The sequence below is a fragment of the Myodes glareolus genome, chromosome 26 (genome assembly GCF_982192425.1).
Source record: "Myodes glareolus chromosome 26, mMyoGla1.1, whole genome shotgun sequence".
Classification (NCBI taxonomy): Eukaryota; Metazoa; Chordata; class Mammalia; order Rodentia; family Cricetidae; genus Myodes; species Myodes glareolus.
The window spans coordinates 13151411-13176879 of record NC_142051.1 but is presented as its reverse complement, the minus strand read 5'-3'; the positions used below and the strand labels follow the sequence as shown (position 1 = coordinate 13176879).

The 25469-nt window shown below is 38.8% G+C and overlaps 1 protein-coding gene and 1 non-coding gene across 2 annotated transcripts in view; one reads left to right on the top strand and one right to left on the bottom strand.

Moving 5' to 3' along the window:
- Sarnp (SAP domain containing ribonucleoprotein) overlaps positions 1-25469 on the bottom strand; it is a 57545-nt gene that overhangs the window by 5529 nt on the left and 26547 nt on the right. The window contains exons 8-9 of the mRNA XM_048418178.2: positions 22755-22780; positions 17693-17761 (exon numbers count right to left, since the gene is read on the bottom strand). Coding sequence (XP_048274135.1) covers positions 17693-17761; positions 22755-22780 — 95 coding nt within the window. The remainder of the gene's footprint in view (positions 1-17692; positions 17762-22754; positions 22781-25469) is intronic.
- LOC125390131 (U7 small nuclear RNA) lies at positions 12297-12357 on the top strand. The gene has a single exon (XR_007228663.1). It is a non-coding gene; the product is annotated as a U7 small nuclear RNA (small nuclear RNA).

Here is a 25469-nt window from a genome sequence, read left to right as displayed (position 1 = left end):
GTGCTGGGAATTGAACCCAGGTCCTCTGGAAGACTGGAAGAGCAGTCAGTGCTCTTTTCTCCAGAGCATTTCTCCAGCCCTCCCATGGGATTTTTTGAGAAGATCTTATGTAGCCTAAGCTGGCCTTAAACTCCCTAAATTCCTTAGGATGACCTCCTCCCATGTGCTTCTATTACAAGCATGTGCAACCCTGCCTTAACTGTGTGTGTGTATGGAGGAGTCGGGGGGCAGTCTATTCCCTAGTTTTAATTCTGATGGAGTCTGAATTCACCTTTTGAGCTGAAAGGTAAGAGAAGAATGAGCCAGGAAAAGGTCCTAATTATCACTGACTCCAAACAAGCTTCTTTTTTATTCAGACCAGGGAACTTAGAGGTTTAGGTAAAGACTCTGTTCCAAATATATCTTCCTCAGTCCAACAAAAACCCTGCCAGCCTTCCCCTCCCCAACCCAGTACCCTCAGCTCCTTTCTAGAAGCTCTTCCTGTTGGGAAATATTTTTTTTAAGGTGTATTGTTTTTTGTTTATGCTATATTTGTTTAACTCTGTGAAGCTGTGATTTTTTTGGCTGTCTAAAACACCTGATGGTCTAATAAAGCACTGAACAGCCAACAGCAAGCTAGGAGCAAGGACAGGCGGAGCTGGCAGGCAGAGAGTATAAATAGAAGGAAAAAAGAGAGAAGAGGAGAGGAGGGAGGACGTTAGGGTTCAACCAGTCATGGAGTAAGACTGAAAGTAAGATATACAGAAATAAAGATAAAAATCCAGAGACAAAAGATAGATTGGATAATTTAAGAAAAGCTGGCAAGAAACAAGCCAAGTTAAGGCCGGACACTCATAAGACTAAGCCTCCATGTGTGATTTATTTGGGAGCTGCATGGTGAGCACCTCAAAAAGACAAAAGAGTAAAACATCACACAACACTTCCTCCTTGCCCTTCAGGGAAAAGCAATGAACAATGCCAGTTAATCAACACAGTTCTTATGATCTCCCTACCTGACCCTGCAGCATTGACACTATCTCATAGAAACAAACATACAATAAATGTCACACCATCCTGACTGACAGATTCTGATTCCTTGGTTAGGAAGACCCATCGGAGGGAAATTAACACAATCAAAAATCCCTCCCTCCCCCCCCCTCTGCATTTACCAGGCCAGTATTCCCCAAGGCCATGCTCAAGTACACCGAGGAGCAGAGACCTAGTGCTGTTTGTCCTTGTCAACCTTTCCCTTCACCATGATTCCCTCAGTCTCAACACCAAACACATTTTTTCTCCTCATGAATACTCCTGCTCAAGAAAAGAAATGTTTCTATCTGAAATGCTTTATTTCCCTCCAGCAAATGTAAATTCAAAACATATAACTTATATCTAGGACTAAATATTAGAGACTTTGTCCCAAATACAAGCAAAACAAAAAACAAAAATCTCATTTATAAAGTAAGAATTGACATCCATATAAGAACAAAAAAGAACAGGGAGTGGCAAGATAGCTCAGCAGGTGAAGACCCTTACTTGTCACGTCTGATGCCCAGAGTTCATCTCTGGTGTCCACTTAGTAGAGGGAGAAGAATAACACACACAAGAAAAATGAACATTGCCTGGTGGTGCTCTTTAATCCTAGCACTCTACTCTCCCAGTACTTAGGCGGCAGAGATAGGAGGATGTCTTAAGTTCAAAATCATCATGGTCTACAAAGAGAGTTCCAGAACAGCCAGGGCTACACAGAGAAACTGTCTCAAAAAAATCAAAGAAAAAAAATGAAAAAGAAAAATGAACAGATTAACAAAAAGAACAGAGCAGGCTGGATGTGGTAGCTCATGCCTATAACCCAAGCACTCAGTACAACAAGGTCATCACAAGTTTAAGATCAGCCTGAGGTACAGAAAGAGATCCACTCATTCCCACTCTAAAGAAAAGGACAAGGAGAAAAAGAAAAGAAAAAAAGAGAAAGCATGCAGGACAGAAAGCATAATCTACACTTAATAAGCTTTCATTTAACATTTATTTATTATTTTTGGTTTTTGAAACAGGGTTTCTCTGTGTAGCTCTGGCTGTCCTGGAACTAGCTCCGTAGACCAGGGTGGCCTTGAAGTCAGAGTCCCACCTGCCTCTGCCTCCGGAGTGCTGTGATTAAGGGTGTGTGCCACCACCACCAGCCTGCTAAACATTTATTTTTATTTAAAGGTTTATTTTTATTTTTAAATGTGAGTACGCGTACATGCGTGAGAAGGCCAGAAGAGGGCGTCAAATCCCCTGGAGCTGCCCACATGGGTAGCTATGTGCTCTGCAAACCCCGTCACTGTGCTTCCCGTGTACAAAGGCAGTGCAAACTGGGCCCTTCAGAAGAAGGTACTCTTATTTTTTCCAAACTGGCTTTTCTCCTTGTTCCTTTATATATATGCCAAGTCATCCAGGAATATTAAGAAAAAGATGCAATGAAAGAACTACTAAGACATTCAAGAATGCTCTAAGATAAAAATCACACAAACAAAAAAAGTGTTTACCATATAAGGAACTATTATATGAGGTAAATAAATATTAGGTGGTATTATAATGATTATTGCTATTGCTGTTTTGTTTTAATCAGGTAATCCAGGCTGCCCTTGAAACCTTGCATTGCCTCACCTCAGCTTCCCATGTTCTGGGATTACAGGCATATACCATATAGAATTCAGGTGTGTGTGGGGGTATGTGAGCTTGTATGTGTGCAGGTACGTGTGTGTGTGTAGACCCAAGGTTAATGTGGGTGTCATTAATCATTCTTCAACTACTATATTTAAGCAGGATCTCTGATAACTGTCAAACTCAGATCATGTTTGGGATAACTGGCTTGCTTGGGGAATTTGCCGCCTCTGCCTCCAATATGCTGATATTACAGGATGGCTACCACTGCTTTTAAATGGGTTCTAGGCATTTGAACTCTGGACCTCAAACTTGAACAGCAAGTGCTTTATCTAGTGAGTCATCTCCCTACCCTCAGGTATTTTTACTGGCACCTTGAAGTCTGAGACCACCAGCAATTTTTGAAGCTCACTATGTTAGTCATTCTTCACCAAGCCAGGATCACAACAGAGTTACCAAGGAAACTCCAGATATTTGAACAGGTGATCAGATGTAGAGTTAAAATTTTATGTGTGAGCCAACCATGGTGGCACATGCCTTTAATCCCAACACTCAGGAAGCAGAGGCAGGTGGATCTCTGTGAGTTTGAGGCCAGCCTGGTTTACAGAGCAAGTTCCAGGACAGCCAAGGCTGCTACATGGAGAAATCCTGTCTCGAAAAACCACACACACAAATTAGGTGTGGCAGAATACTCAGGACAATGTATAGCCTTGTCCACTGAACACTATTAACTGAAAATCTGGCTACCATACACTTGACTGTCTTTAATCAACTATAATAATTAACAACTGGAAAAACAAATACATACAGGAGTGAAGCCTAGTACTGAGCAGAGATTCTAATTCTAGACCCCTGAAGAAATGCTTTCATTGACTTATGTAAAATTACTTTGCTATTGACAAGATCAGTTTCTATGTAGCACAGGACAGCCATAAACTCAACAGCCTCTTGTTTCAATATTCAGTGTTGGGATTATATATTCCATATTAGGCATAAATCAACATTTTCAATGGCATCACAATCATAAAATTAGTTCATTCATTTGTTATTCAAATTATCAATAGAATCCCTTTAGGTCAAACACCACTTGAGGCCCTGGGAATACAAATACAAATAAAATAAAGATCTTATAAAATTAACCTAACGATGCTGATAAGTTTACCTCCGAGTTACTGTAAAGATGTGTGTTATTCTTCTTTACATTACTAAATTATCTATCACATCAGGCTGCTGGGAGGGGGACATTGATTTTTCGTTCTAATCCCAGATCAAAATGTGCTTTTCATAAACAACCTGTCAGTAAACTCTATATACCAATGTGAGCAGCAATACAACTATACTTCTCTCTACTGCTACAAAGTCTAGAGCCAAGAGTGTCCTTTACCTTTGGGAAGTGATTTTGAATATATTACTAGAAAAGAGAGGCCCAGATCAAGTCCAGTGTTCAACAGTGTTGTGGGAGTAACTTCCGCTGCCTCAACCAATAGTCGCTGAAATACGAGCCCACAGTGCAGCAGGGAGCGACTTCCGCTCCGTCAGCCAATAGCTGCTTGAAATACCAGCCCACTGGGGCAGTGGTATATTTCTCTTTTAAAAAGAGAAGCAGATCCGGATCAGGCCCTCTTGGTTCCGGCTCTTGGTTCCGGTGCTTGGTCGCGGCTCCTGCTCCCAGCTCCTGCTCCAACGACTAGGCTCCCTTCCTGACGGTTTAAGGTGTATGTAAGTTTTACCCCCCAAAATAAATAACCCCTTAAAACATAACTGGTGTGGGATTGATTCGCTGATACAACAGTTTGTAATCCCAGTTACTGAGCAATTAGAAAATTATGATTTTTAAAGTCAATCTGTTATAAAATCCTGTCTCAAAGCAAAATTTTTAGGGGCTGGAGAGATGGCCCAGCAGTTAAGAGCATTGCCTGCTCTTCCAAAGGTCCTGAGTTCAATTCCCAGCAACCACATGGTAGCTCACAACCATCTGTAATGAGGACTGGTGCCCTCTTCTGGCCTGCAGGTATACACGCAGGCAGAATATTGTATATATAATAAATAAATAAATTTTTTTAAAAGAAAAAACAAAATTTTTATTTATTTTTTATACAGTATAAGCTTTATTATATAAATTTGATGTCACTTATCTTTTGTTAGTTACACCAGTCTAAATTATTTAATACTAAAAAGCTAAAAAAAAAACCATTTCAATACCGGCATGATGTGGAAAATACATATTTGTGGCTTTACACAATCTAAATTAATCCATACTATTCATTTATCCAAAATATAATTGCACTAGGATATACCAGCTGGATGACCTCATATAACTTAATATATAAGAAAATACCCTTTAGACTAGACAGTTTTACAGCAGAAGTAAAATGGAGAAAAAGATTCTGCCTTAACATAATCTTGGGTATGATTAAAGAAACACAAAAAGTAAATGCAATTTCTACTTCCAATTAGCATTTTTCTCCTCCAATGGGTCTTTCTCTTGGCAAGAAGCAAGTGCAAGGAAGTTCATTTGTAATGTGTTCACTTGTCTGTCTTTTGTGTCTCTGCATTCTGCCCAGATGGGACTGTGAGGTTTTCTGAAGTACAAGCATCTTCAGGCTCTGGAAAGAGCTGGAAATGCTGTTCAGTGATAAAAACACTTGCCTAGCCTCTTCAGGGCCTTGGGTTTATTAATGTTTATTAATCCATGGAACTGTAGAAAGGAGAGGAAGGAAGAATGAAAGAAAAAAAGGAGCCAGAAGTACTGAAATGGAAGAGAGAAACACAAAATCCAGAGTGATCCAAATCACTATCATAGGCAAACGCTTAGAAAGCAAAATGATATCGTTAGTTATAGCGCTGCTGCTAGCTCTTAAGAATTGACTTCAACCAAGCCTGGGATAGCCCAGCAGTTAAGAGGCAGAGGTAGGCAATATCTCTGAGTTCAAGACCAGCCTGGTCTAAAGAGTGAGTTCCAGGACAGCCAGGGCTGCACAGTGAGACTCTGCCTCAACAACAACAACAAAAAGAATTTACTCCACCCTCATTTAACAGAAATGTTTAAAATATCTCAACTATTCTAAGGGAGCAAAAAGGAGGTACTAGGTTATAACTACATATTTTGACTCAAGAGCTTGTGTGGCAACCATTCTCAATGCAGCCAGGAATTAAGAACACAGTAGAAAATTACCTACAGCAATTGGCAACTAATAACAGAGTTTTAAAAAAGTGATTTTCTTTTTTTTCCCAGCAGAATGCCAACATTAATATCTCCAAAAATGAGTACGAACTTTTGTTGGTTTCCAAACACAACTTTTATCTTCAAGATTCAAATTGAAAAGAACATTTTACAAAACTTACTAATTTTATCTTGAATACACAAGTACTGCTCACAGACTTTGCCAAAAACACAGTGAGTGTCCTGTGAGCAGTAAGTCAAGCACTCAAAACAGTCACCACTTTCAATGTGAGCAGCACCACTCTCGCTCCTACAAAGGGACCACAAGAAACAGGGACCTGAAGTGTAGTCAGGCACATTTCAAAGTTTTGAACTCAGAAATTCCCAAGAAGACAGAAGTAGTCACTGGACTCAAATAAGAAAAAAATCCTCATTACTATCTTGAGACCAAAGCTGGGTACCCTTTTACTGGTGAGGGTAACAAAGTTATTCATCCATCAGCCCTCTTATGCCATGTGTGAGGACAAATTCCAATCTGGAGACCTAGTCAAGACACCTCTACAAGGAGAAAGGAGAAAGAACCTAAGGCACTACAACTAATTTTCCCTCAGAAAATCTTTCCTCTGCAGTGATTAAAGAAGTCTGACACGAGCTAAGACAGTTGTCTTCTTGGTCCTCTACACACACAGTATAAGGATGTGAGCCCTTGGATATGTTAATGTGCTACTACTGAGTTCTAACCCCAGGCCCAAACCAGTTCTACTTTAAAAATAACAAGTAGCTGGTGATTTCTGTAAATTAATTATAATATGCATTGAGATGTCAGCAGTTCTCAGGCTAATCTGATTTTCTAAGTGAATTTAAGGTTGTAAGGCAAAAGAGCCTGCGGATCACTTTCCTGAATCTACTACATTGTGACTGACAAGATGAAAAGCAGAGCCTAGGGGACAATGAATGTCGATGTGGCCTTGAATTCCCAGAGGTAAGTAAACCTTATGAAATATCCTATGGTAAGTGAGCTTCCAATTTCATACTTGCAGGGTGGAAACAACACTGACGGCTTCTCTCAGAAACACTTCAATGCTTGAACACACAGCTGTCACCTCCCTGCTTCTGTTCCTGAAACCCATCTGACCTTGTTTTTTTTTTTTTTCTGAGCCTTTACACCAGTCAGGGCAGAGAACAAAAAGTGGTTCCCAAAACTAATGTGCACACCTAGGCAAATTAATTGTCAAACACACTGCACTAGCAGAAAGCATGCCACCTTAGCACACCCATGGTAAAGAGGTCTAGTAACATTCCTTAAACACATACAAATAAAGTTACCTCTCCTGCACTCTGCAGTCTCTGTGACATCAGATTCTTTTCTAGGGCCAACAGAATGTGAGAACTGTGAAGCCAAATAGAACCAGAGAGCACCAAGGACCCGTGTTTTCTATCTCTAGGATTTTTAAGTGAAAGTCATCATCGTTCATCACCAAATACTCTTCTCACAAGCCCTATCACTTTTTCTGAAATCCCCACCCCCCACCATAAACACACTCTCTGGAGGAGGTCGTCTCAGCCTTGCTCTAGCTGATTATAGGACAAAGAGAAGCAGGTGGAGGAAATGAAGGTTTCACACTTGAGACCCCAGGAAACCAATTTCTATTAAAAGTTCCCACCTCCTTCCCTTAGAAGCCAGGAAGCGATTGCTTTTAAGGATAAGTGATGCAGAGCTAGGCAGAAATGTCAAGAAGTCAATAAAGGAAAGTGAAACTTTTAAGAGAGTGAATGTTTTCACAGCCAAAATATTCAGAGAATAACAGTGCAAAAATGGATATTCCTGAGCACTTGGAGGTGTTGAAAGAAGGTCTTTTTACTTGGACTACTTAAAAAACACATATTCTTGCTGTCATATCAACATAAGACTCTAAAAGGAACAGGTTTAGAGAGCTGTATTGTTATTATTTATTAATATTGTATATATGCACACACACGTGTGTGTGATGTACCTGGAACAGAATTCATTGCTATTATTTACTAATACTGCATATATGCACACACGTGTGATGTGCTTATATTATTATTTACTAATACTGTATGAACGCACATATGTGTGAATGTGAGGTGCCTGCATTGTTATTATTTCTAATACTGTATATATGCACACATGTATGTGTGATGTGCCTGGAGGAGGAATTCTTTGCTGTTATTTACTAATATTGTATATATGCACACACGTGTGTGTGAGGTGCCTGTATTGTTACTGTGTACTAATAGTGCATTCACACACACGTGTGCAGTGCCTATACTGTTATTATTTACTAACACTATATATACGCACATACACACTTCTGTGTGTGATGTGCCTAGAATAGTTCATGGCATGCACTTAAAGGTCAGAGAACAATTTTTGAGAATCAGTTTTCTCCTTCAGCTACAGACTTGGGACTGAGCTCAGCTGCCATGCATGCTTGCACAGCGAGCACTCCCATCGACTGAGCCATCCTGCTGAACTAAGAGCTATATTCAACTTTGTTTCTTGAGACAGGGACTTACTGTGTAAACCTGGCTCGCCGGAACTTGCTTTGTAGAGTAGGCTGGCCTTAAACTCATGGCTATTCACTGGCTTCTCCCTGGTTTGAAAAGCATGAACTACCATGCCTTGTCAGGAACTGTTTCTTAAAAAGACCTTGGTGTTTATAGCCATACTTAGAAATAATTTCAATTATATCTAACAAAGCACTGATAAAAAATTTCAAAAACATCTCAACAAATTCAAATAAGGTTGCCACCTGACTCTATTTTCCCCACAAATACTACAAATAAAGATCTCAGCTTCAGAGAGTTTTGTAAAAGTCAAGAGAAAGGGCTGAGAGGCTAGAGAGATGACTCAGTGGTTAAGAGCACTGGGTGCTCCTCCAGATGACCCAGGTTCAACTGCCAGCACCGCATGATACAACCATTTCTAACCCCAGTACTAGGGAATCTAATGCCTTCTTTGGTCTGCAAGGTCACTAGAGACATAAAAAGACATACATGCAGGCAAAATACCCCATACACATACAATAATAACCTTTTTTTTTTTTTTTCGACACAGGGTTTCTCTGTAGCTTTGGAGCCTGTCCTGGAACTAGTTCTATAGACCAGGCTGGTCTCGAACTCACAGAGATCCACTTGCCTGTGCCTCCCAAATGCAAATGCTGGGATTAAAGGCATGCGCCACCACTGCCCGACTAATAATAACAATTTTTTTATTAAAATATTTATTTATTTATTTATTATGTATACAATATTCTTGTCTGTGTGTCTGCCTGCAGGCCAGAAGAGGGCATCAGATCTCATTTCAGATGGTTGTGAGCCACCATGTGGGTGCTGGGAATTGAACTCAGGACCTTTGGAAGAGCAGGCAATGCTCTTAACCGCTGAGCCATCTCTCCAGCCCAATAACAAATTTTTAAAAAGAAAACAAGAAAGCTAGGAGAGAATCATAGACACCTATTACGTTCCTAGAATTCAAACAGAGAAGCAATGGGAATCCTTCACAAGCGTAACTCAACAACTCAACAAACAAAAACTATCAAAGGCTGGAATATGGAAACAGAGCATCCTGGGTAAAATAGCAAACTATAGCTCTAAAAATTAATTAATGAACTATTTTTTAAAAAGGCAACAAGATCAGGACACACTTGTGCAAGGCCAAGAGTAGGATATTAGATTCAACCACGAAAAGGTCCTTTAAAACTAAGAGAAATGGAGTGTCAACAAAATAGGAGAAGTGGATTTCTCTGAGGACACATACTATTCTAGAACACTAATGAGGCCAATCCTCTTAGGCCTCTCAAAACACTGTTTATTTTCAACTGCTCTTCTAAACAATCCCTTCTACACAACGGCACGACAGTGAGAATTCTATAACTGCTTCTGTTATATCCTAGCAAATTCTGAAGCAAAATAGTCTCTAAAGTCCATACTAAGCATTTCAAACAATTTCAATACGTTTCCGTGAAATAAATATAAGAACCTAAAAATAAATAGGTATAAATAAAAGACACATCTCCACTGCTAGGAATTTGAAAATTCAAGATTTTATAAACCCCAAATGCTGAACACTACAAAGATATTTCTATTTCTGTCCTAAGAATCTGCTCTGAAAAGGTTAAGACCTGAATAAAATATCAATTAGAAATGAACAAAATAAAACACCACACAAAAAAACAGGAAAACTAGCATCTGGATTGGGCAGCAGGCAGAAACAGCAGATCAGCTGGAGGCTGACCTCGAGTAATGGCAAGTTCAAAGACAGCCTGAGCTATAAGAAATCTTGCTTCAAAAACACAACACAACAAAGTCACAGAATATGGAGGTGAGGAAGGAAATTAGCATGTTCTAATTGTGACAGGAACACCTCAGACTATATTTATAACTCTAACTGCCAGAAAAGAGTCTCGATATGACACTGCTCAGAGACATTTTCACCTTCTACTCATCAACTTGTTGTTTGTCTGTTTTTTGTTTTTTTTTTTTTTTTTTTGAGACAGGGTCTCACTGTAGTCCTGACTGACCTGGAGCTTATAAGTTTCATATCCCTCTAGAGAAGGTCGGTCGGTCGGTCGGTCTGTCTGTCTGTCTGTCTCTCTCTCAAAAAGAACACCACCAATGCTTCTCAAACCACTCCGTAAAACAGAAAAAGTACAATACCAAATTCTTTTTCCTAATGAACATTCTCATCAAGATACTTCTAAACAGAATTTTAAAACTAATGGAAAGATCACTGACTACGATCAAGTTGCCTTTATTTCAGAGATTCAGAGGTGGTTCAATATACTTAAATCAGTAAATGTTGTATCTTACATAAATGGGCTAGGCATGGTAACCCAGGCCTTTAATCCCAGCACTTGAAGCAGAAGCTGACAGATCTGTGTGAGTTCAAGGGTAGTCTTGAAATACATAGCAAGTTCCAGACCACTAAATGAGACCCCCCCCTCAAAAAAAAACAAAACAAAACAAAACAAAACAGACTCAAGGATAGAATTCCTATGGTCATCTTGATAGACATGAAAAGGCTCTTGACAAAATCCAATATCGCTTCATGTTTAACATCTGCAAAATTTGTCTAGAGAAGGCTCAGCCACTGAAGAGCAACAGTGACTCTTGCAGAGGGTCTTGGTTCAGTTCCTAGCATCCAGACTGGTTCACAACAGTTTGGAACTCCAGTTCTGGGATTCAACATTCTCTTCTATCCTCAGTGGACACTGCATACATGTAGTACACATATATACATGCAGGAAAAACACTCACAGAGATAAAATAAGCAAATATTTAATAATATAAAATTTGAGGAATTCTAGGGAACAGAAGAGAAGAACTGTACCTCAACATCATAAAGGCTACACATGACAAACCTACATTCAACTAAGGAATGCTGAGAGAGAGAGTCTTCCCAGAGCAGAGCACCCCAACTGATTATCTAATACCAAATAGTTAGCCCTAAAAAAAATACACACACATGCGACATACACACTGAACATGTTGCGCTTATATATTCAGGAACATCATGCAAGTTTAAAAGCTAAAATGATCATGAATTTAAGAAAGAGCAAAGGGAAGACACATGGGTGGGGCAGAAAAAGGAATTATAATCTCAAAAAATTATAATAAAAAATTCAGTAGCCTTCCTATAAAATGATATACAAAAAAAAGAAAAAAGAAAAGAAAGCATAGAAACAGGAAGTAATTAACAAATGGGATCTCTTGAAATTAAAAAGCTTCTGTGCAGCAAAGGAAACTGCCAATTAAATAAAGAGGGTGCCTACAGATGGGAAATTTTTGCCAGCAATTAATCCAACAGAACATCAGTATCTAGAGTATACAAAGAAATAAAAAGCTAAACATAAAGAAAATAAACCAATCAAAAAATAGGCTAGTAGTGATGGCTGAGCAATAAAGAGCGCATCCTTCAGAGGATCAAGTATACTTCCTAGCACCCACATCATGTGGCTCAAACTGCCTGTAACTCTAGTTCCAGGGATATTCAAGGCTCTGGCTTCCACCAACCCCTATACTCACATGTGCACACACATACACAGAATTAGAACAGTTACTGCTCTTGCAGAGGACCCAGGTTCAGTTCCCAGCACCCACACTAGGCTTCTCTTTACTTACTATAACTCTAACTCCAGAGGATCTAATGCTCCTACCTGGCTTCTGTGGGCACCACAGTGCCTTTTGGGGGTCAGGGAGTAAGGTAGTGCTCTATGTATCCCTAGCTGTCCTGAAACTATGTAGACAGGTTGGCCTTGAACCCACAGGGAACCATCGGCCTCATGCATCCCAAGTGTGGGGATTAAAGACATGTGCCATCAGGTCTGGCTTCATATGATGTCTACACACATGAAAAATTAATAAATATTTAAAAAACTTTAAAAAGTGTTCAAAATCATTAGCTATTAGGGAAATACAAATTAAATCTGCTTTGAGAGTCCATCTCACCCCAATCAGAATGGCCATCATCAAGAAAACAACAACGTAGTACTACAGCTCTTTTAGAATTTGTTCAGCAGATCTTCTGACCTTTGTCAGAAATCCCACTGGTCACCCGCCCCATTCCCCACCCCCACCAAAAGAAAACAAAAGAGCTAGGACTGGTGTAGTGGCACACACCTTTAATCCCAGCAATTAGGGAGGCAGAGGCAAGTATATCTCTGTTAGCTAGAGGCCAGCCTGGTCTACAACAGTAAGTTCCAGGACAGTCAAAGTACACAGTGAGACACTATCTTGAAAACAACAAACAAAAAAGTCAAGAGGCAACAAATGTTGTGGAAGATCTGGAGAAAAGAAAAGCCCTTATCTCCTGTAAACTGGGATAGCTATTACAGAAGTCAGTGAGGAAGTTTAGAGCACCACATGACTCAGCTAAACTACTCCTGGGCATATCCCTAAAGTGGTCCATCGCCTACTACAAAGATGCTTTTCCATCCACGCCCAGGATCGCACTGCTGACAATGACTAGGAGTAGAGTCACCATAGATGTCCACCAACCGATAAACAGATAATGAAAATGTGGTTCACACAACAGAATTTTATTCAGCTATAAAGAAATTAAAATTTACAAAACTACTCCTAGTTTTCACAGTACCACTATGTAGAGCACAGGGGGATGGGACGTAAAATTCATCAACACATTTAGCTAGCAGTGAACCCTGCATGCTTGAATACCAACAAGACATGCCTACCAATGAAATGATGGTATGACCATTGTGATGGGTGACCAACTATCTTCTGATTGATTTTCAGATCTGTTCCTACATGTGGGAATTCATACCTTGTATTTTAACCCTGGTCAAAAGCACATGGCAAGGAAAAACACAATCCCTTGGTAGGAAATCTGCTGGACAATGATTTTTTATCCTGTCACTGTATTATTTTTCATAAAATGCTGATTGGCCAGTAGCCAGGCAGTTATAAGTTATAAGAGTTAATAAGAAGCCTGAGCTAATAGGCCAATCAGTTTATAATTAATGTAGACCTCTGTGTATTTCTTTGGGACTGAATGACTGTGGGAATGGGTAAGACAGAAAGTACGGTCAACAGAAACCTATAATTGTCAATTTGCAAAATAGACGCATTGTCAAACTAGCTTCTAAATATTTATATTTATACCCATAGGTTACTGTTGCTCTCAACCTTAGTAAGAAAAGCTTCTTTTTCGCAGGATGTAGCAGTTATGCATAGACTCATAACTGGTTAATGTGCTGAGAATGCTCAACCCTAAATGGGACATGCATATCAACCTCTCATGTAAGGCTCAAATAATATCAAAGAAATATGACTCAAAAATTAAGAGCACCTGTTACTCTTGCAGAGTGTTGGAAGCAACACGAAGGCCCTTGTGCCCACAGATCTCCAGAGAAACCAAGAACATTACCAACACAGGATGTCTCTCCAGTGGGAAAAATGTAAGACACATGTTCTTCCAATGAGAAAGACAGGAACTGCAAGTGATTAATAACTTGGTGATCTGCATTATCTGTTGGCCTAGGCCGTTATCATGCTTCCACAGTCAGGACCAGAGATACCTAATAGTCTAAATGGCCTTAACATTACCTGCATAGCCAGAGGCTCCCACAACCAGGACCTGAGGTGGTTAACAGCCCAAAGAACCTCTATACTATCTGCTTGACCAAGACCAGGTCAGACCCTTCCTTAGGCCCTTCAACTAGTATAGGCTGTCTATCTCTAGACTCCATCTTTACTGAAGAAATTACATGTACTCTGAGTTGAGTTTTGATGTAATTACACTTCTTTTTCCCACTGGAAACTTTACACCAGGAAACCTTTTTCCAAATTATGTTGTGTTTAAATTTGTTGAGAACAACTCATCTGGGATCAGACTCCAAGTCTTGATCCAGGTTGACGAAGCCAATCTCAACAGTTTTCATTCTCACCTCTTGCCGTTTACTTCCCTGCCTGTTGTGACTACCTACAGGGTCCTCCTCAGCAGAAGACCCAAGTTTGACTCTCAGCATTTATATGGTAACGCAAAACCACCCATAATTCCCATTCTGGAAATCTGACACCATCTTCTTTGAGTTCAAAGCTACCAGGTCTACGTATCGAGCTCTCGGCCAGTGAGGTGTACATGAGCCCCTGCTTTAAAAACAAAAGCAAGGGGGTGGGGAGCAAAAAAGCTATTAGGTAAACAACTTTAATTTTAATGGTGCCCATGTATGTAAACTCCTCCTTATCAATGCTCCCAGATAATATTACTTGGATTAGCTTCTTGAGTGTTAGTATTTTAAACTTTCCTAAGTTTCCACAATCCATAGACCAGAAAAATTTCGTACCAAAAAACCCCTAACAGAGTTGTAGCTGCAGTTCCACAGTAGAGTGCTTGTTGCTTGAGTCCCTACATTCAATGACAATACTGCCCACTCATCCCATAAAATTAAACTACACACAAACACACACACACACAAAAAAAAACCCCAGTTAACACAAACTATATAGCCGCACACCTCAAATCAAGCACTCCCAATTTCCTCTTATACAATTTTTTTTTTTTTTTTTTTTTTGGTTTTTCGAGACAGGGTTTCTCTGTAGCTTTGGTGCCTGTCCTGGAGCTAGCTCTTGTAGACCAGGTTGGCCTCGAACTCACAAAGATCCGCCCGCCTCTGCCTCCCGAGTGCTGGGATTAAAGGCGTGCGCCACCACCGCCCGGCTTCTTATACAAATTTTTAAATAACTTTTAAATTGGTGTGTGTGTGTATGTAATACTTTAACTAATATCCCCCTCAAACATGTCTAAGTTAAAAGTGTGTGTCTATCCAGGACAGTCAGCTGCTACACAGAGAAACCCTGTCCCGAAAAACAAAAACAAAACAAAAAACTATGTGTCTAAGCTGGATGGTAGTGGTGCACACCTTTAATCCTAGCACTTGGGAGGCAGAGGCAGGTGAATCTCTTGAGTTCAAAGCCAACCTGGTCTATAAAGTAAGTTTCTGGAGAGCCAGGGGTACACAGAGAGAACCTACTTCAAAACACAAAACAAAAACAACAACATTAAACAACCAAAACAAAAGAAAAAAGAGTAAAGAAAAGAAAGAGGTGTGTAGTGTCTAACGTTAAGGCAGAGTGGGAATAGGAGAACCACTGAAGCAAAGAAACCACTTAGCTAAAATTAAGATTATTTTTTCAAGAACCATGGGCAGAAAAAAATCCACTCTGCACTGGAAGCACAACAGGAAAGAGGAATGGCTGGGGAAGTGAGAGGGAGGAGGTGAAGTGTGTCTGTTACAGACAAACTGGACTGCTACACAAAGGTCAGAGAGCACCCCTCCACTATGCACTCTTTTTTTTTTAAAAAAAGATTTATTTATTTATTATGTATACAACATTCCTTCCATGTATGCCTGCATGTACCAGATCTCATTATAGATGAGTATGAGCCACCATGTGGTTGCTGGGAATTGAACTCAGGACCTCTGGAAGAGCAGTCAGTGCTCTTTGCCATCTCTCTGAGCCATCTCTCCAGCCCCCCACTATGCACTTTTTAAGCAGCACCTTGCTCTCTCCCTCAGAGTTTTTTCCACTGGGCCAGTGGAGAGAATACTTTGTTTTATCTTTCTAGGAAAAATGGATATAGGACTCTACACTGCCTCTCTGATTTTGGAGACAGCGTATTATGTAGCACAGGCTGGTGAACATGAGCTCCTTATCCTCCTGTCTCATATCTTCAGAAGTGCTGGGGTCATAGGATGAGACAACACAGACTCAGTGGAATTGACTCTTTAGAATCTCAACGTATTTTAGAGACAATCTCAAAACTAACGGTCTATTACATTTATCATTTTAAAGGAACCCACCACTAATCAATTACAAGCATATATATAAACAAAGCATATACATACATACATACACACATATAAAGCTCATAAAAATAATCGGTGAAAATACACAGGCATATCTAAGCCTAGAGTAAAGTTGGAGAGTCTAGTTGTAGAACGTTTGACAAGCATGCACAAGGCCCTGGATTTGATCACTACTAGCCCCACTACCACCCACCAATAAGAATAAAAACTAGCCGGGCTGTGGTGGTGCACACCCTTAATCTCAGCACTCGGGAGGTGGAGTCAGGCAGATCTCTGTGAGTTCGAGGCCAGCCTGATCTACAGAGCTAGTTCCAGGACAGGCGCCAAAGCTACAGAGAAACCCTGTCTCAAAAAGCAAAACCAAAAAACAAACAAACAAACAAACCAAAAAAACCAAAAAACAAAAAAAAACCCCAAATATTAAAAACTCGAGAGAAGGAAGCTTAGTAGGATAGTTAACCATATGAAAAGCTCCAAGTGTGGGAAAATCTGGCAATAGTCCAGAAGGAAAAAGAAAAACAAACTAAAATTAGTAAGGCACCTGCAACCCCAGTACTCTTGGGGCATGGAGACGAGAAGATTACCAAGCCTTCCTGGCTGCCAACATAGCAGAAAAATATGAGCTCCAGGTTCAGGAGATTCTGACTCAAAGAAATAAGGCAGAAACAGGGGAAACCTGATGCCATCCCCCAGCTTCTGCACGTGCACACACAGGTGTAAGCACCTGCACATATAACATGCACATACCCAGGGAGGTCAGAAGAGACTATGAAATCCTCTAGTGCTAGAGCACAGATGGTTCTGAGACAGTTGATGTGGATGCAAGGAATAATGCGCTCTTAACAGCTGAGCTAGCTTTCCAGCCCCAAAAGTTGTTTGTTTTTGTTTAATTTTTTTTTTTCTGAGCTAGCCTGCTACCATTTAAACTAAGGAATCTGTTCCCAGTCTCACAAAACTAAAATTAAAAGAACAAGTATAATAGGAAAAAAGGAGAATCTTTATCATTTTTTTGAACCTACCTAAAAAAATTCCAAAGACATATCTTGGAGAAGTGGTCACCCCAAAATGGTATCAACTTAAAAAACAGTATCAATTAGTATATGAGCAGGGAAAAAAAATGAAATTCCTTACTTTTGCTCTATATTAATCCCACATTTTATTCTAGGTACCTGTTTTCTCTTTAATTCTCATTACACCTGTATCAGAATAGTTAAAGCACATTTTAACATTACTATAGACCACAATTTTTTTTTAAAGATAGTGTATTACTAGAGACCAACCTGCCTCCCTATATTCAACAATATACCAAACAGAAACAGGCTATGTTTTAGTAGTCTGGATGTAAGCTATGAAACAATCTACAGGACAAAATTATTTTGTCAACAGTTCATATGACATAATCTATAGTGAGACAGTGATACTCAAAGGACTTATAAAAAGAAAGTGCTAAGGAGCCAGCTTCACAAAATAACTTTATGAAAGTCATTTCCAATATGTACAGCTTCTCAGGCTGTCCCAGTGTTTTAAAAACAGTAGTTACAGGAACAAATGTTACCTTTCTAGAGATGGAAGAGACATTCAAGCCAAATCTCTGTGCTCTTTCCTTTAGTTTATCCAGGTTAACCTACAAAAATAGAGATACATTAAAAAATAAAAATAAAAAACAGAGAAGGCAGAAACTATGGTCCAAGACTGAGTTCAAATAGGCCTACTGGCATCAAACATACCCTATGTGCCAAACTCAGAAACCACCTGATATCTACTCATCTCCAGTGATAACTAAAAATTCCTTCTGAAAGGAAGTGAAGGTGAAGGATTCTGCTTTATTCATCATTGGTGGCAAGGGTATAAGAGGGTTCAAGACCAAAGTAGGTCAAACACTGCTTGAAAAAACTACCATACAGCCGGGTGGTGGTGGCACACGCCTTTAGTCCCAGCACTCAGGAGGCAGAGGCAGGCGGATCTCTGTGAGTTCGAGGCCGGCCTGGTCTACAAGAGCTAATTCCAGGACAGGCTCTAAAACTTCTAAAACTACAGCAAAACCCTGTCTCAAAAAACCAAAAACAAAACAAAACAAAACAAAACAAACAAACAAAAAAAACCAACTACCATATATATATATAAAGTATCCAAAAACAAGACCACCACTCACAATCCAAATTCATGAATTCCTACAACACAAACTCAAAAAACAATTTAATTGGTTTTTAGTTTTTTGAGAAAGGCTCTCTCACTATGAACCCCAAGAAAGCCTTTAACTCATATACAGCCCAGCATGACTTTAAACTGGCAACGGTCCTCCTGCCTCAGCTTCCTGAATGCTGAGGTTATAAGCATGTACTATCACATACTAAGTTGATTCCTAATTGAATCTTCAAACAAAGACACGCTATGGAAGCTCCATTAGCCAATAGCTCAGCAGTCCCCAGCTTGTGACCCATAAGCTGCAGCGTGGCATGTTATACCGGCCCACACGCTTGAGCCTGCGATCCCACAGCGCAACTGACGAAAGACTTTGGGTTTTCTCTTTATCCTGAGTTCCAACTCTCAAAATTGTTTGATCACCTTAATAATTGCTTTTAATTTGTTAAATGAAGCATATTTTTCAATACGTAAGTAAGCAACACAGTGCTGCTAGCATTTTTCAACCATGCAACTGCAACTGTGACACCTGCTGGCCAGTAACAATTACACCTACTCCAATTCATTATAATTGCCTTAGGACAGGTAAGATTTAAAAAAAACTACAAAAATGACTGATAACATAACTATCTAGAAGTTCAGTAATTATTTTGCTTATACTACAGATGGTATTCTACAAGGCTTATGTGATTTTCCTTCTACATCCATTTATTTGATTCTAGAAATTAGTTTTGCTTTTCATATTATCTCATTAAAAAATGGTTTGATAACAGCCAAAAATGAGGCACTTTTAAAAATAGCACAGTCTTTACAGACTAATAATGGACAGTTATCATGAGAAGATCAATACTATGGAGAGAAATAGCAACAATTTGACAAAATCATCTAGAACAATTTGTGCTGTTAACACATTAAAATCTCTTAAAAAGTTATGATAGAGGGGCTGGAGAGATGGCTCAATGGTTAAGAGCATTGGCTGCTCTTCCAGAGGTCCTGAGTTCAATTCCCAGCAACCATATGGTGGCTCACGGCTATCCATGAGATCTGGTGTCCTCTTCTGACATGCAGGCAGAATACTGTATACATAATAAATAAATAAATCTTAAAAAAAAAGTTATGATAGATTAACAGATAAGGTATCTCTCCAGGAAGATAATATGCACACTATCAAAACTATGTCTAAGGATAAGACATTTTCTTTACTGGACAAGTTTCATACCTTAAAATCCTAAATGAGGACATTAGAATAAAACACTGGACTAGAAGACAACATACCCTCTCCCAACAAAGTTTGTCCTCACAGTTAGGGATACCATTTAGGGGTTGATTATTACTCATATAGGGTTTGGGTAGAAATTATGTAGGCCCAGAGATCTCAAAAAAAAAAAAAAAGAAAAGAAAAAAGAAAAAACTGAATGGGATAATAGGTAGATTAGTGTGAATTTACACTATAATAATACTAATATTGAGTAATAGAGTGAATACTTGTGAGCTATTCTTTTTTTTATGGAGTTTTTTTTTAAGATTTATTTATTTATTATGTATACAACATTCTTTCCATGTGTGCCTGCAGGCCAGAAGAGGGCACCAGATCTCATTATAGATAGCTGTGAGACACCATGTGGTTGCTGGGAATTGAACTCAGGACTTCTGGAAGAGCAGCTAGCCACTGAGCAATCTCTCCAGCCCCCTTGTGAGCTACTCCTTATGGACAATTTACATTGGCATAGATTTTTGTATACTGATATGAGTTCAAATTATATTTGTTATATTGAATATGCTCCTATTTCTGTTTATAATATTTGTATATCTATATAAAGTTATTTTGTCAGATTGCATGCATGCATGTTTCTGTTTAAGACATTTTGCATATTGATACAATTTTAAGATATATTTATCATATTGCATTATATATCTCTACTTATGATCAAGATATTTATATATTATTTACATTTTGAGATCACTGTCCTCCTTTACTGCATAGTTGTTTAAAGATTGCTTAATATTATGATATGAAATCTTAATCTTTTAGTTATATAGGTATTAAGTATTATAGGTCAATAATCAGTCATATTTGTTATACTTTTAGACTAATTAGGTTATTTAGATATATAGAAACTGTATTCTGCATAGATAGGTAACCTTCAATCACTTCAAAGATCTATAAAACATGACATTTAAATAATTTAGGATTCTGTTGAATCAATTGCTCCTGGCAAAAACGATCTATCCCCGAGAGAGAGTGTTGAGCATCAAAGACACTCTACTTGGAGTTTGTTTTCTTCTTGACACAACTGGCCTTTGGGCAAGGAACTGTCCATGCCTTGACCACTAACAAAGTGTACAATGTCCAGACTGGACAAGTAGGATACAAGAAAAAAAAAAAACTGCTAAACCTTGCCAAGACAGGGTAAGATGGTCCTAAATTTTTTCCTGCCTCTAAAAATGGTCTGTCAGTTACTCTAGGCCTTAGCCAAAGTTGGTTGCTTCAACATTGCAAATGAGAATTGGGTGACTGCTCAGCCTGCCAGTTGTCTCTGTCATCTACCGCACATTTTGGAAACTGCTTGATTGAACTTCCTGCCTACTCAAGTAATATCATCTCCCTTCTCAGGCCTTCAATGGGATAGTCGTAGTTACCTTCCTCTTATGATATAGTCAAGCCATTTCCAATACAAGACTTAGACTCCTTAGGATAGAATGTTTATTAAAAGATTAAGATATGTTCCTTACTTAATATAGTTTATGCTGGTTGTAATTCTAACTTTATACTTGACATCTGTTCCTAGTATACATAGTTTTATATTGGGTTTAGAACTCTCTTATTTAAACAAAAGGAGAAGGTGCTGCGGGAGCTCCTTCAGCCAATAGCCTTTAAGATACCAGCTCACATGGGCATATCTCTTATACTATAAATGCAGCTGTAAAAACGTGCTCTCGCTCTCTCACTCCCGGCTGATAGATTAGGTTCCTGTTCCCTGTTAGTGCAAAGGTCTGTGATCTGTTGAGTCTACCCCTAAATAAATAACCCTTTATTATAAGTAATTCTAAACTAGTGTGGGATTATTTTGTAACTTCGATCATCAAAGACAAATTTCTCAACCGTAGAAGACAAATGATACAACTCAACTCCCTTTATTTTCTTGGAAGCCTTGGTATGATCATTTAAAACATGTTAACTAATAATAATAGTAATAAATTATTTCAATTCAGTTATAATACTAAATGTAGCAAGATTTCAAAGTTGAATATATTTTACCGCAACATGTTTCTATTTTTAAAACATGCTAACTAGTCACAATGGTTCAGAAAATACCACTCTAATTCTCCATTTTTACTCTCATATATGTATAATAAATATATATACATTCTCCATTTTTTACTATCATACGTATGTATTATATATACATATATATCTATACACAAACACATCTGTGTGTTTATTGGATTAAAGGCATATACCACCACGCCTGGCTTCTTTTAAACTTATAGGCAATACTATGTGACAAAAGGCTGGGGCTAAATGTAGCTCAGTTGGTGGAGTGTTGGCTTAGCATGCATCCTGGGTGTAATCCCTAGTACCAAATGGAGTGGGGCAGACAAGAGTGAGGAATGCATGCAATCCCAGCATTCTGGAGGGAGAAGCAAGAAAATCAGAAGTTCAAGGCCATCCTCCGCTGAAAACCAAGACCCAGGTTAACCCAGGAATCAGGAGACCCTGCTTCAAAAAATTAGATTGATTTATTTTAAAAAGAACAATATCTATAGATAGAATTTATTAAATTGCTTCCACAGATTCTTTGTAATTACTAAGAATCAGATGCTGATTCTTCACAAGAATCAGGTGCTGATGAGATGGCACAGCAGGTGAAGGGTGTTTGCTACACAAACCTGTAGTCTGTCCCCAGAGCCTGAGTGAAGGCAGGAGAGAACCGGCTCCACGAGGCTGTCCTCTGATTACCACACACACACTGTGGCACGCCACTCTCCAAAAACAAAGCTTTAAAAAAAAAAGGTTTCTTTTAAAAGCCAGGCATGATGAAGCACACCTTTAATCCCAACACTTGGGGAGCAGAGCAGTAGATTTCTGAGTTCAAGTCCAGTTCAGTCTACAGAGTGAGTCCCAGGACAGTCATGGCTACACTAAGAAATCCTGCCTCAAAAAACCATAAACAAACAAACTAATTATTAATGTTTTTAGAAAAATTATATTACCAAAAGTTGTTAGGCCTAAAACTTCGGGGCCATAAAACAAGGTGATGGTTGGTAGGAAAAAAGGTAATCTGTAGTTACTTGAAGATGTGGCAATTTTTCTATCTTCCCCAGACTTCAAACACTTAAAATTCAAGGCATACTATACTGAAAAATGTTACCAAACTCATGACAGTCTTCTCTAATTTGACAAAGAACTTCTATCCTTAAAACTACACAGAATTAAAATTGGCTTGTAAGAAATTTAAAAAAAGATTTCCTACCATAGGTTTGGTGTCAGATGACAGACCTAAGGGAAAAAATTTAAACAAAATTAATCATTTAATATTGCTAAAACTCATAAAATTAAATCCTCAAATCAAATTAAGAGCATAAACAATACACAAGATAAATACTTTAGACACATATAAGACCTTGTCCCAAAAAGTTAATTGATTCAAAAAAGAACAATACCTACAAACAGAATTTATAAGTTACTTTGACAAATTCTATTGTGGTTATTAAGAATTTGACATGGGGGTTGGTGAAATGGCTCAACAAGTAAAGGTGCTTGCTCCACAAGCCTGGCTGTTTATCCCCTGAGTCCAAGTAAAGGTGAAAGTAGAGAACCAACTCCATGTAGGTTATTTTCTAGATATAGGTTCAAAAAACTGAAAAGCATACATTCATACACACACACACAAAAAACCCCAAATATTCATAGCATCATTAATTATATCAAGCAATTAATGAAAGCAATAAGCAACTATTAACTGAAAACTGATTAAATAAAATGGGGCATATCCATATAGTGGAATATATTATAAGCAATGAAATGAACATAATATATTTTAAAATCAATCTTGCAAACATGTTAGACTGAGAATGATGTCCAGTGGCAAAGCACTATTTATACGCACAAATAGATAAGATATTCATGCCCCACAGTGGTGGCTCACATCTTTAATGCCAGCATCTGGGAGGCAGAAGCAGGCAGATCTCTGGGTTTGAGGGCACTTTAGTCTATAGAGACAGTTCAGAACAGTCAGGGATACGCAGAGAAATCCTATCTTAAAAACTTTTCAAAAAGAAAAACAAAAATAAGATATACAGAGTTGGCCCAGGGGAGCAGATCTATAATTTTAGCATTTGGGAGGCTAAAGGAGAAAGACTGTAATTCTGAGACCGCCTAAGTTACACAGTAAACCCAAGGCCATCCCAAGGTACAAAGTGAAATTGTCTCAAAAACAATAAAAAAGCCAGACTGTGATGGTGCACTCCTTTAATCCTAGCACCCAGGAGGCAGAAGCAGATGGATCTCTGTGAGTTTGAGGCTAGCCTGGTCTACAGAGTGAGTTCCAGGACAGTTAGGGCTGTCACACAAAGAAACTCTGTCTTGAAAAACCAAAAAACAAGACAAAACAAAAAAGTATTATACTAAGCAAAAAAGTTAATTACAAAGATCACATATCATACATGCTTCCATTTGTGTTAAGGTAAATTTATAAACGGAGATAAACATCAGCAGTTGACTAAGCAAGAATAACTGATAATAGGTTCAAATTTCCTTTTGTGGGTAGTAAATATCAGACTCACTGTAATGCTGCACAGACCTTTGAATAAACTAAACAACTTCAATGAACTACATCATGGATGGATGGATGGATGGATGGACGGACGGACGGTGATTTAAACGAGAAAAGTTACCCAAAATCTTGGCATTTGAACAACTGGTCCCCAGATAGTAGTGGAGTTTAACAAGTTCAGGAAGTGTGGCCCTACTGAAAAGTATCCCTGGGGTGGGTTTTGAGGAAAAAAAAAAGCCCAGCCTATTTGTAGTTCACTCTCTTTGCTCTGTGCCTGTTTCAAGATATGAGCTCTCAGCTTCCTGTTCCTGCCACTATGCCTGCTGTCATGCCTCTACTCCACCAACATGGACTCCTATCCTTCTGGAACCATAAGCCAAAATAAATTCCATTCTTCAAGCTGTCTTTCATCATGGTATTTTACTGTATAAACAGGAAAGGAATTAATATAGTATTTATGTAGCAGAGGATGACCTTAAACCCCAAATTCTCATTCATCCACTTTTCCACCCTCAAGAACTGGTACTACAGGTAGGTACCACTATACCCAGAGATAATTATTTGTTACAAATTATATCAGGGCCCTAGGCCTCAGCACAACTGATTTTATGATGGAAGTACCATTCAGGCTGTAAAACATACCACACAGACCACATCACCCACCAAAACTAAAGCAAAGGTTTAAACCATCAAATTCCATAGTCTCTAAATATACTAACCTTACTCTCTGGCTTCTGTAATTCTACTCATGGCTAACTGTTCTTATTAACTAAGTATGTCAACCAAGGTTTCCATGCATAAAAGCTCACTCTGGGAAAGGCTTGAGGCTACCCCAGGATCCTGAATACCAAGTGTAGTTGCCGGTCAGCTAATAAAGACTTTCTTTTCTTTCATTTTAAAATGTATTCATTTTTTAAATTTTATGTGCACTGGTGTTTTGGTTGATGTCTGTATGAGGGTATACGGTCCCCTGGAACATGTCATGGTGCTAGGAATTGAACCTGAATTCTCTGGAAGAGCAGAGAATAGAGAGTGCTATCTCAATGCTAGCCCAATAAGGACTTTCTATTGGCCTAACCCCAAGGCTGAGCTGTCTTTTCTTCAGGCTACCCTACAACAAAACTTTTCAAAATTTATTTTAACTAACCTTTATCTCATAAGGGTTCTCTAATTCCCACTGTAGACATTCAGATATATATGAACTACTAAATGTCTTATTCAAAAAATAGTATTTCCTTTTACATTTCCTAAGTTCTTCTAAGAGTTATTCTGTACTTTGTTTTTTGAGATAGGGTTTCTCTGTGTATCCCTGGCTGTCATGGAACCTGCTCCGTAGACCAGGCTGGCCTAAATTTACAGAGATTTGCCTGTCTCTGCCTCTCCAGTACTGGGATTATAGGTGTCCACCACCAC